The following is a 13,375-nucleotide window of genomic DNA, read 5'->3' on the forward strand; positions in this document are numbered from 1 at the left end:
TTTAGTGTTGTGACAAGTTTTCACAAATAATCACCGGTAGGTCCAGGTTCAGGTCAGGACCTGGACCTGATCCTCTGGACCTTGACCGTACCTGGACTTGATTTTTTTGTACCGGTACCCACCCCTAACCATAACGTATCCAGGCAACAGATAGAAAACAGAAACTCTGCTGCAGTTCCTCCATTTTACATGTAGGTGATAATTGGCTTTTGGTAAAGTTGACTTACCCACGAGGCCACATTTGAGGAACATGTTGAAGTCGTCCGTGCTGTTTTCCTTGGGACACCTGCCGGCTTTACACCTGGACAGGAACACTGCTGCTAGCCATACACATCCCGTTATGCACAGGAACGCTAGCAAGCTCTGTACGAGAACAACAAAGATAATTATATAAGACTTAACACCGTACCTGGATAGTCAAGTCAAGTTAATTGCACAACGATTGTAATAGGTACAATGTAAGGCAAATTATGTATAACTAACAACTACAAACTACTTACATCAGTATACTAGTCTAACATGATAGAAAATATGGCGGCATAGTGTATTTCACATTGTTAAAGCCCCACTTCTCTTTTGCATAACATTATACAGGACATAGTCTCCACCAGACTCCATAGTTGCTGGAAAACCTAAGGGTCGCGCGCTGTTCCCTAGCCGACTAACTTCCCTGGCCGGTTTACTCCTCTATGTGTTCCATTTCTACGGTTTTGCCAGAGACTTATGGAGTCTGGTAGAGACTAGATAGGATACTGCATAAAACAAGACATAAAGTTATCATTTTTTCTAGACACATTATGTTCGTTCATGTGTTAGTATTAGTAGTGTTGGTCAGCTGTCAGCCAATCAGGTAATTCCCCACAACTTGCTTGAGGGAATTTTACTAGCCAATCACGTCTCCATCTGTGGTGAAGAGGCAATGTGATTGGATGGTAGCGTTTTCCCAAACTTCAGGAGGGTGAGTGTCTGATTGGCTGATAGCTGCAGAACGTTAACACAGCGAGAGGGATAGATCACAGACCGTTAAGCCAGGGCCGTATAAAAGCCATGGAATGGTCAATGCAACGAATATATGTATAACAGACAGAGACAAAGGCGTGCTTACGTCGACATGTGGTTGGACGACGTCCTCCGTGATGAACTCGCTGATTGGCAGGACCGTTCCTATGACAACCAGTAACATGCCGTACATTCCACAGAACCCCAGGGCGTAATACGTCACGTGATCCACCTGGCCTTCACTGGAGAACGGTTGAAAGGTATTGCTGCATATCATCATCATCACAACATATTACTCTTACTGCATACTACTGTATACTTGCAACTTAATTGTAATTGTAGAAATATAAAATATGAAGTGTAAGAAATAAGAAATGTGCAATACGGTGCTTTGTATTCAGGTCATCCGGGAGAAAGATAATTAAGTTTGAGAAACTATAACAAAGGTACACTTTGCATCACTTTCTTCGAAGTTGTTAAATGCCGACCTTCGAGCTGTTCTTGGCTGTTAGCCAATGTCAATGTTGACAGGAGTTCGTTTTTAATGGGAAAGTCGGATGGCGGGTGGCGTTCTTGAACAAAGCCTTTGTTCAAGAACGGTTTAATCGTACGTGCTAAACCCACACAAAAACATACTGACAGTGACATTGGAGAGTGGGGCTATGGGTTGCCTAGAGACCGAATCAAAAACCGCATATCACAACGAAAGTTCCACGACCTCATACCTTCGCCAAACCGATTACACCTTTACAATTGGCGTATAGAATTGTCATCAATCATGCAAATACGCTCCTCATTTGCAAAGATTATATCAGTTAATCATCTCCTCCACCTAGATAACAAACGAACACAATCTATGTTTAGAAGGAAGTTTTTCATCACATTTTCTGATAATTTATGCAAATGAGGTCCTCATTCGTATAATGAGTAAGAAATTCCAATCATTTGCCACAGTGGGGTTATAGCATTTACTTGTTATTTACGCAAAATTAGGTCTTTATTTACTCAATATTTTTTTTATCAACATTCGTTTCTTTCACATGTTGCAATAGTTTAATCATATTGAGACCGGCGAAAGTAATGCGCTCGCGGATGTCATCCATAAATTCAATTTAGCGTGGCCTTACGGTGATACACTCAAGTATTAGCCTCCTTCACAGGCGTCTCTGGGGGCCTTTGTGTAACTTTTTTTTTTTTTTTCTGATACGCGTTTTTTAACCGGGAATACGCCGGGAAAGAAAACAAAAATATGCCGGGAAAGAAATATGCAGAAACTTTCACCGCGAATTTTAAACCACCGCGAGCATTTTTCCCTGGTGGTAACGGACTACAGTACATGGTGATACCGCGAACTTAGCACCACCGCGTAAATCCCAGCGAACTTCAATGCATTTGCAGTATCTACAAGGAAGCTTGTACGGGCCCCCAGCGCCCCGGTTGAAAATAGTTACGCCAAGGCCCACAGACACGCCTGTGAAGGAGGCTACTCAAGCATCTGCTCGGAGAGCCTAGTACAGACCCTCACGCCCCTCTGCTCCCCATAGACCACCAGCTGTCTGCTTCAGACAGATGCAGAGTCTTCCCAATTAACCCGCGAGAATAAACAACGCTAAACACACATGTCCTGATGATCCAGCTGTCTAGCCGTCACGGCACAGATCGTGGACGTTCTACGCTCTTTCACGTACACGACACTTAAAAAAGCTTGTTACGTTTCATCTGAGCATGGCGTGTTTGACTTCACAGTCTTAGTTTTAAAGCTGGCGTTGCACAACAGGAAAACAGCATATTTTGTACCATTTTTTACTTGTCAGTTCCCCAGGAAACATGGGTAAAACGATACAAACATAGAAAGCCTAAAAACGTCGAAAACAGGTAGACTTAGATTTCTGTTTTCGGCAAAGATACTGGCGATTTCATTTTAGGGATCATTTCGTCGACCTTTTTTGCAATCAAGAAATCCGGTTGTAATCTCCAAGCAGATCCTACGGTGCCATAAGATAGTATCAAAGTTTGCCAGGGAGTACAACCGGTCAAAGGAAGTCAAACGGGCAAATACACACTACTAGGTCGGCTTCACTTCTCTGGCAACTTGGGATAGTATCTTATGCTACCGTAGGATCTGCTTGGAGATCAACCCGGCAGACGGCTGTTGGTATTGTTTAATTTGTAACTCCAGTTTATGACTGACAGTCACCCGCTCGCATGCCTACGTTTACCGTTTGTTGATTTGTTCTATTTCTGCCCTCTTGTAAAAGTCTGTTGATGTGTTTTCACTCTGCGGTCCATTGAGACCTAAAAACAAAGGCCACGTCACTTCCATTCAATGGAAAACACCAAAGCGCTCTTTTCAATCCTTGAAATCACATTTAGTTTGAGCAACAAACGACATGGTACTATCAGTGCAATGAACTAACAAGTGATAAGGAACTGGAGATACAAAGATAGCTCCATTGAGAATTCATGACCGACGGTTCATGCTTGCATGCAAACTTGTGAGCGCTGTGATTTTGTATCCCCTATGCTGTAATTTGTAATCTCAAAGCAGATATTGTTCTAGATACGCTATTTTACGTAATGAGCTATTCACAATTCTCGAATCCAGCACAGCAGATTTCAAGGGCCTCGATGCTACAGACAGATTTGTATATATATCTTTAGATGTCACAACTCCCAAAATGCAAAGATAGGCAAATATATCAAACACTGCTTTGCTATTAGAAAGAGTAATGAAACTCATGATTAGCCCAACTCGATTGTAACACTATATCACACGACTTGTGTTAGCCCTTCTTGTTATGTTAATTAGGATGTTAAGTCTTATTCTATACACCTATTCTGTACTTTGTGTAACAGTCGTTGCCATACTTTGTACCATGAACAAATGTCGAGCAATAAAGTTCATCGATATTGCTGTGGCAAATGGTAAGGGGTTTAGCCGGCAGAGGAGTTATTGGCCAATAATAATAGTAATTTGGACCCATACGCTGTGTTTTATTTTTTTTAAGCACGGGGGAATTATCTCTAGTCTGAAACCAATGTGGTAAAAATGTTAGATTTATGTCATTACATTTCATCTGATTTGACTACGACTGAAAATGCAGGAAATAGTCACGTTAAACTTTTCTGGGTAGGATACCCCCAGACCACCATACAAAACTCACACCCGCATTGCTTAGCCGTGCAATGGGATCTCCCTACACTGTGCAACATTTCTTATTTTCCCACAAGCATCAAATTTTGAGTACCAACTGCACGTCAACCACAAAATGAAGTTACCGTAGCCTAAGGGCCATGAGAGCGGGTCATGAGGTCGGCATGCCGCCGAGGATCGTGTTCCGCCGCCCCGCTGCCCGGTTGTCGCCCCGGGCTAAGACCGTGATTTCAGCTGCGCCTCTATATCAACCTTGAGCGGTTCTGTCATTCAGTCTTCGACAGTTTATTATACAAAAATTCCTAGATTAAAAAAAATCCTTATTGCTTCTACAATCGCCTGTTTTTATTTTTAATGAACTCAAACAAATATTTGTTGCTTATACTCTTTTTACTCGATACAGAGTTACTCGACCCCAATCTTAATTGTTTTGGACAATCGTGTGTCAAGTTCAAGAAAACAACTTTTGGGAATCCAAAACAATATATCGTATTCGCTTGTGTGTTTGAATAGAACCAGAAGTAATTTTCTAAGGCCTCAATGCATATTGAACTTTATCCGTTTGGACTTCGTCAAAATTACAGAAACATACATTTCGTGGGTATAATAATAATTCCAAATATAACCGTTCAATGTTTTCTTTAGAATTTTTAATAAACCCAGTGCACAGCCAGATTATTTGGTTTTTTGTGGTAGTTTCATATCACTAACTAGAAATATCGTAAATGCAGAGAATAACGTGAAGATACGATGTCCACAAGAATGGGTGTGTGGATTGTGTTGTGTTGTTATGGCGACAGACCAACGTAAAGCACCACAAGACTATTATAGAAAATCGCGACAATAACTTGCAAGTTAAAGCATTCCTTTTCTAGAAATGTGCTTATAACGTTATGTGTGTCTGCGTTTAACATGTGGATTTTCGCTTGCCGCGTCCTAAAAAAGTGGCCTTGCGTTTGTTGACACAGTATGGTGCCCTCACGCCTCTAGTTTCACGTACTCAAGTAGTGCCCACATGTGGTCAGTGTCTAATAATAATACTCGTCAATGGACCCGAACATGGAATATGACAGTTAAAAACGTACCTAGAATCCCGAATTCTAGCTTAAGGAAAACCTAGTACCATTTAAGTAATTTAACGACGGATACCATGTAACGTTACCATTTCATTACGTTTTCCCTTGATACTTTCGAGTCGACAGAACTAGTGGCAGCATCGTAGGCTCGAAAAATCTTTAAAATCGTGGATTCGCCCCGTGATCTACAAGTCCAAAGCTACTAGTACTACCCTTATTCTGTTGTTTTGTGTCTAGTCACCATAGACCACACGCACACACGAACTGTGTACAGTTCGCTGTTTTGTTGCACACCTAGGGTGAACCCGGTAAACATGGTACCGTGAACTCACCTCGCTCTAAGCGGCGTCGTCACGTCCACGTCCCCCATGCTGCTTGTGTCGTCTGCCGGTGGAGGCGGCGGTGGTGGCGGGCGTGGTGGCGGGTCCGTCCAAGTGTTGTTGTCCCTCATACGATCCAGGGTCGAGCCGGGGTCCCGCGGGCTCACCACGGCAGTCTGACCTGGATAAAGGAAACCAAAACAAAGCTATTACTGGATGAGGGTCACTCAGGTTCACTCACACAATATGAGAATATACTCGTAGATAATAGTAGCCAAGGAAAGGCGTAGAGATAGCCTGGATGCCAGACTGTTTCCGAAGCTATCAAATTCAAAACAGAGACCAGCTCATCTGCTTCGGGGCCAACATACCCGAAGGAAATTTTATCACAGACACAAAAACAGACCTCCGTTAGATAAAGCCAAGGACCTGGAAACAGTCTGGCACTCAAGGTAGCATAGTGGATCATAGAGAAGATTTGTGGAGAAGTAGAAAACACCAGGGTCGTCAGCCTCACGGGAGTCAAAATTTCCTTTGGGGCATGCTGGCCCTGGAGCCGAGAAGCTCAACTTGCGTGTGTATGACGCTCACGGAGCAGTCTGGATTCAGGCTAAAAACAAGAGAAACCGAGCAGACAACTACAACTGCAGCAGTAGCAGCGCCAAAGAACACGCCCTTTGTACGTCTTAAAACGTGGAGAAGAGGCCCTGTGTGCCCTGGCCAAAATCATTCTGTCCCTAAGCCACGGTCCAGATAGTGCAGAAGTCAACGGTGGCTGAAATACTGTACAAATTCTGAAAGTGAAACAAACAAAAAATACCAACCGTACAAGATAGTCACTTTAAGGATCCCCAACTCGCCGTAATAAAAATGAGGGAGTAATATGCCCTGACTGACGGTGTACGTTGACACCCAAAAAATACCAGTTCCTTGCACAAGCAGCAAAGCGGTTCCAAAGCTTGAGGCCGGCAGTACAAAACGTCGCGTTTACACCACAAGGATGTTTACTGTACAAGTAGCACACGGCACAGATCGTGGGATACCACTGTTGTTATCTCACCCAGACTCGCGCTAAAGCTCTCCCGGGCTCCAACATGCGAGGCAAAACATCTGCTTCGAATCACTCTCAAAAATCAGTAAACTTCAAGATTCTTCTTATCTCTCTTTGCAGATCTTTCCGGGATGTGAGAGGATCCTTCCAAGATGTCGGTAAACAACAACTACAACCTTTTATCTTGCTATTAAAGATTCTTGACACTCGTGAAAAAAATTGTTAACCTTTCAGTCATCTTTATAGAACCCACACCCCTTTTTGGTCGTCTTCTTGCTTGCTTGTATACCCCGTAGTACCCCACCTCTATGAGGGTCTGCATGGGGGTACTGACAACGATTTACCCTCACTACGAATTACGTAAAATAAAATAGCTTCCCTACGAATCACGGGAAATTAAAAAGACCTGTCTACGCCTTACGGAAAAGAACATGCAGACCCCCCTCTATGAGTATAGATATCATAGTTCAGGTAACGTAGTAAGTAAGCAAGCGACAAGACATTCATAAATCGTACAATATCTGCTTGGAGATCAACCTATCTACTGAAACAACAAGAGAGGGCGAGTAGAACAGAAATAAACTATATATACAAATATCCTGACCGATCTGGGAATCGAACCCGGGTCCTCAAGATCACAACACTAGCAGCCTAAGTGCCTGAGCCAAAAGCCTGACAGTCGTTTGGCATGGTCAGTTAGCGCTACTTAAACCCACCCAGTGTTACACTACACAGCGACATTTTTACCTTTCTTCATTCTCCGAAGTGCACGCGAACAAGTTGAGAACCTCTATCAAAGTTTTGGAAGACCACAAGCTCAGTTCGGTGTCTTGACTTCGGTATCTGCAAAGCTGACTGGAATCCGGAAACTTCCTCACATTCCTGAGTGGAAGAACCGTGCTGGCAATTCCAACCAATTTCCTCGAATCTCCGGCCCAGTTGTGCAGAAGTGTCTGTTGTCATTGTTGGGTGCTTCCATCGTTTGAAACAGCGGGGAAAAGTCACGTCCAGCCAATTCAGTCACGCCTGCATGTGGCGGGAAAATCCCTGAAACTTGGCGGGAAATTCCTGACTGGTGGAAGTCAGGGAAGTGAAGGCCAGAGGAGGCAGATGTCACGACTCGTTTGCGCTTAGTAGGCCATTGTAAATCAAATCTATGGCTGACATAATTTTTTCCCTAACTCAACACACAGAAAATGTGCAACCATGCTGTAAAAAATGGACGCTGCCAGAAATACAAAATGATATTGGAACTTAAAATGCAAAATGATATCGAGAAACGGATTGAGAGAAGTCATGCAATTGCAAAGTCGAAAAGGAGGATGTGAAAGAACAACAACAACAACAAAAAATTAAGAGTGCCCAGTTTGTTATACCATATCTTGTCTGTTCAGTTATTTGTTAACCTTTCCGATAGTCCTGACCAGATATGATTTTTAATGATGATGGCAACTTTTGTCTTAAATTTCTCAACTGATTGTTTACACGTTCGCATCAGTTTTGTGGCGCACAGTGTATGTCATCCATATAAGTGGATCAGTTTGGCCATAGTGGTACAGGCTGCTATCCGGAGGGGGGAGGTCGTTAACTGGGTGTGTGGCATTGATTTGTCACGTATAGCCTAGGTTTTATCTCAAAGGAGACGTAATTGTATACCCTGCTCTAGGGCCAGAGCAAGGAAATTTTATGGAAGACACAGAACTCTCATTGATACTTGAATGTAAGTTCATCTGTGATGGTAACCTTGCTAGTAACATTAACAGGTTCAAATGTTCAAGACAACCTAAGCAATATTAGATCGTTGAAAGTGGAAATAGTCAGGATAAGGCAACCTATATGATATTGACATCTAATGCACTGTTTTAGCACATTTACATCATAATTTCATAAATTGAGTCGTTAAAAGGGGCGCAGGAATGAGTCACACTTGTCTCTGGGCCGTTTTTAACCGCTCAAATGATGAAATAATCATGTAAACGTGGGAATACAGTGCGGTAGATGTTAATATCATACATGTTGCCATGTTCGGAATATTTCCACTTTTAATGCTGTAATATTGCTTAGGTTGCCTTTCATACATTCAGTTCATATGTGGTGAAATGACTTGCCTTGTAGCAAAACAGCCATGTTTACCATCAACAGCCTTGGCTACTGTAGGATTAAACTGTGCATCTGGATCCTTTGGAAGTGTGTATACAGTTTCCATGATCACTTCCTATTTTAATCCATCCTGCCGGAAATCTGGGCTTCAGAACAGAACTGCAGCCTTGGTAAGAGATAGAAGATGGGCGTGGCTTAATCATGTGAAAATGGGGGTTGCCCCACCCACAAGGGGGGTCCTTTGAATTGTGCTTTCCAACCCTTAATCATCTAATCCCATAAGCAATTGCCTCGCACTGTGTCAGTGACACTGCTTCAAATTAGCCGACCACTGGTGCAGATAAAGTGTTGTACTATGAAAAAGTAGTGTGGTACTATGTAATAGATAGAAGATGGGCGTGGCTTGATTTACCCTGGGAAACCAGCTCGAGAAGTGCGTGTTGTAGGGATCGGTAAACATTGCGTGCCTCGTTAGGAGTCTGCGTTTTCCCAGGGTAGGCTTGATTATGTGAAACTAGGGGTTGCCCCACCCACAAGGGGTTCCTTTAACACCCGAGGCGAAGCACTTTTTCTGCACTATGACTATGTGGATATAACCAAAGTAATTGAAGGGCTCCCATTGGCTGAGGGGTAGTGGCCATGTTCTAATTTATGTAAATTTAACACAGTAACAAACTTTCTTCTTAGTACCGCACTTTTTTCATAGTAGTTTTTCTGCACTATGTGGATATAAAAATAATAATTGAAGGGCTCCCATTGGCTGAGGGATAGTTGCCATGTTATAAGTTCGATGCCGTCACTAATCTACAAGTAGATGTGTGGAGACTACTACAGCTGCAAGTTTTTGTCACGAAACTCTAATATTGCAATTTTCCAACATCTACTTGCCACTATTCGGTGCAATCTCCAAGTAGATGTCAGGTTTAGGTTAAGCTGTGTGTACACAGAGCAACAATTTTGCCTCAAAGCATATGTTTTCTCAACGCTTTCACCACCAAGGTCGAGATTGGATAAATTCCCGATGTGGGAATCGAACCTGGGCCCGCCAGCTTACCCAACACCAATCCATAACCCGCCTATGCCAAAAGGTCCGTCCCAGTTGAACTGACCAGTGGTCGGCTTGAACGCCACTGTTTCACCGTTAGACATTCAATCAATGTATACCTAATAGTGTAGATATATAACGTTACATATCACGCTAAGTCTCTAAGAAGAGTAGAGTTCATCGGTTGGGTAGGAGTCTCGCTCCAGTTGAAACCGCTCTACTTCTTTCCCAAAGCTAAACTACTACCAGCCCCTGGCCAAAACATTTTTATTTTGTGTGTCTGACATCAATCTCCAAGCAGATTCCTCCGGTGGCATAAAACAGTAACTTAAGCTGGGGAAGGGGTTTAGCAGTAAAAATTGTCCGCGGTGGCCAACTTTACTCCTCTGCCGGCTAAACTCCTTCCCCAGCTTGTGTTACTGTTTTATGCCACCGGAGGAATCTGCTTGGAGATTAGTCTGACATCACAATTGCAACACAGATGACAAATGATATTACTTAAAATAATAATAAGACGAACGGAAATGTATCACAGAGCGGTCATAAGCCAAACATCTGCTTGGTGCTCAGATACAAATTTACAACATATGGTTTTCACAACTCCGACTGTTGTCAACAGGCGTACCCATTTCAATAACTCTTTCTGATTAAAAACCGACTGAACGAAAAACAAGCAAGGACGATGTGTCGTTCTCTGTCCTTGGTTACGCCTGACTGAATGCTCCAAAGGATTTCCATGTCCTCGCTGTGACAGGATTGTTTATACTTACAATTACGTATAGTGATGATCAACACCTAATTCCTTTTTTTTGTCTCCTTTGGTTTCTTTGCTCCCGAATCTTGCCATCCCTTTAATACAGCTCTCTAAAAGCTTATGCGTTTTTTTAGGGGGGGGGGGGGGTACATATTGTAAAGGAAGGTTTTCCTGTCTTACAAACCTGCCAGGTGTTCCAGATAGACTTCAATGATCCTCAGGTACACAACTACTTCTCACTGAGTCAGACACCTTTTTTTATAATTTTGTAGACTGGAACGTTTTTATGCCGGAGATTCGTATCTTTACAATACCTCCCCCCACAAAAAAAAAAAAAAAAATTAACAGCCCCCGCAATCCTGAAAGACTGCGAAGGAGGCTAGGCTACTGGCTAGACTATTCTACTATTCAAGCAGAGGTTAGGTTCCAACTTGTTTTTACATACAAGTATACGCCCTTTCATGCGTGTTTATCGGACTTTTTGCTGTGGAACGACAAAGACTACTGTAGCGTAGAGTCTACTATACCAAGGACTATACTAATGTGTTTAGCTAGACCTTACCCTGTAGTCGTACTCCAAATGAATTGATCTAGGCGGCTACTGTCATACATTCTGAAAAAAAAACCCGTCTCAATCTTTCCAATTAAGTTTTATCTTTCCAATCAACCTCTACCTAGAAGTCCTGTAGTCACGAAATTTACTTCCAAGACCATGTCAAAGGACCAACAAGAGCGAGAGTTACTTGAGCTCGAGGGAAATCAAAAGGAATTGTTTATTCATCATAATTTCCACGTGAAGGCTACCCCCTGTGGTAAATCATACACACTTCCTTTGTCATTTCACACCACTGCTTCTTTTCAATTCAGACCTGACTAAAACCTGGAATTAGAAATTACATGCTACCAGTTTCAACATACAATGATACATATTCTTTTGTCAGGCTACGTAGAGGGGAAAAATTCGTCTCAAAACTCCTTTTGTCCCCTCTGCGTAGGAGAATGCCCGCTGTGTTCTATTCGATTTTTTTTCGTAACTTCGTATCTATATATTTGTTTGTTGGTTTGAACCTTTATTTATTCACGATAGCTCAAATCGGCCTGCAGGGATTTATATCACGCGTGTATGCAAAACCTAGTACGTCCTTGGTGTATGGTACAAAATATATGCAATGATAATAAAGTGGAACTAGAAGATGGTATATGGTCCGTGTTTACTCATTTTCCAAATGCTGAAGTTAAGTCATGATCTACTCTCAAAGCAGAGGTAAGGCTCCGGTTGTTGTTGCTTTGCGTTTTTTTAGTCGTTTTCATCAGATTTTATATTTTCAGCTCCTATTTTGCCATGTTTCTTGAAGTCCGCCAGCCAGGTTTTGACAATACATGTACAAGATACATGACAAAATAGAAACCCAAATAAAAATGACTAGAGAAAACGTAAAAAAAAAAAAAACAGCCGGAGCCTAACATCTGCTTGGAGAGTAGTCATGACCAAGTGTTGACGGCATCTGGAGACATGCATGACGCTGTTTAAAGATGATACATTTATAATGGGGTCGTATAATGCTCAGTCATACTGTGAAGGAATGCGGCATGTCACTCTCCAAGCAGAGGTTAGGCTCCGGCTATTTTTTAAACGTTTGTTTTAGTCGTTTTTATCGGGCTTTCTATTTTGTATTTTATCTTGCTGTATCAAAACCTAAGCAAGTCTACGAAAACCTCGCCTTCCGAAATTCTTTCAGCACTCGTTTTCCAGTGCTGATCGGCCTTGTTCGAGTGCTGAAACTCCCTCAGCACTGGTTTTCCAGTGCTGAATTTCTTTCAGCACTCGTTTTCCAGTGCTGAACTTCTGTCAGCACTCGTTTTCCAGTGCTGAACTGCTGTCAGCACTCGGTTACCAGTGCTGAAATCCGGGGATATCGGGGCCGGGTCAGGTCAAAGGTCATTCAGCACTGGTTACCCAGTGCTGAAACTGCCTTCAGCACTGGAACCGAGTGCTGATATACAAAAACCTCGCCTTCCGCACTGGATTTACCAGTGCTCGAGGACACTTCAGCACTGGAAAACCAGTGCTATGAAATCTTCAGCACTGGAAAACGAGTGCTGACGTCTTTTAAGGACTCAGGAACTATGTGTGAACCAGTGCTGACGTCCTTCCAGCACTGGAATCTCCCAGTGCTGAGAGGGGTACAACGTAAATTCGAAGGAAAAATAAGTTATTTCGTGCAAAGAAAATTGCAGTTGTGCTATCCATTTGTTATGTAATTGAATATATGTATACTGTATAAGGAACATATAAAATGAATGAATGAATGAATGAATGAAGACCTTTATTGCACATTTTTTTATAAAGTACTGACAGCGGTACTAGTAAAAGGACGCAAATTTGACTAAAGTTACTTCGCGCAAGAAAACTTCGTATAAAGTTGTGTATTTTATTCGTTGTACATGTGTAATTGAAAGGTAGATATATTTATATGTGTAAGAGGTGTTTAAGCATTTTGTTGTGAATGATAGAGTTTCGTGTTTGTCAATTCTTTAACATAGTTAAATTCACCACGGAAGTAAAGTAGTCGACAAATGAACACTGTGCACACCATTATAGAGGCGTTATAGAGCAGAATATAACGATAGGTGACGTTTATAATCCAGCAATGTCTTAAGTAGAGCAAAGGACGTATCGTAATTCCAAATTACTGTATATCTCAGAGTCTCCCGATCTCTCAGCACTCTGTTTCCAGTGCTGAATGTTCGTCAGCACTCGTTTTCCAGTGCTGAATGTTCGTCAGCACTGGAAATCCAGCGCTGAATGTTCATCAGCACTCGGTCTCCAGCGCTGAAGCCGGCGTTTCGAGTGCTGAGAGCGCGTCAGCACTGGT

The 13,375-nt window shown here is 42.4% G+C and overlaps 1 protein-coding gene across 2 annotated transcripts in view; it reads right to left on the reverse strand.

The window, feature by feature from the left end:
• LOC118419583 (proton channel OtopLc-like) overlaps window positions 1-7,685 on the reverse strand; it is a 14,373-nt gene extending 6,688 nt beyond the window's left edge. For both annotated transcript variants that reach the window (XM_035826027.1, XM_035826026.1), the window contains exons 1-4: window positions 7,348-7,685; window positions 5,562-5,730; window positions 1,106-1,241; window positions 228-363 (exon numbers count right to left, since the gene is read on the reverse strand). In XM_035826027.1, coding sequence (XP_035681920.1) covers window positions 228-363; window positions 1,106-1,241; window positions 5,562-5,730; window positions 7,348-7,357 — 451 coding nt within the window. In that variant the 5' untranslated portion in view covers window positions 7,358-7,685. The remainder of the gene's footprint in view (window positions 1-227; window positions 364-1,105; window positions 1,242-5,561; window positions 5,731-7,347) is intronic.
• Window positions 7,686-13,375: the final 5,690 nt, after the last annotated feature.

Source organism: Branchiostoma floridae, chromosome 7 (genome assembly GCF_000003815.2).
Source record: "Branchiostoma floridae strain S238N-H82 chromosome 7, Bfl_VNyyK, whole genome shotgun sequence".
In the NCBI taxonomy this organism is placed as follows: Eukaryota; Metazoa; Chordata; class Leptocardii; order Amphioxiformes; family Branchiostomatidae; genus Branchiostoma; species Branchiostoma floridae.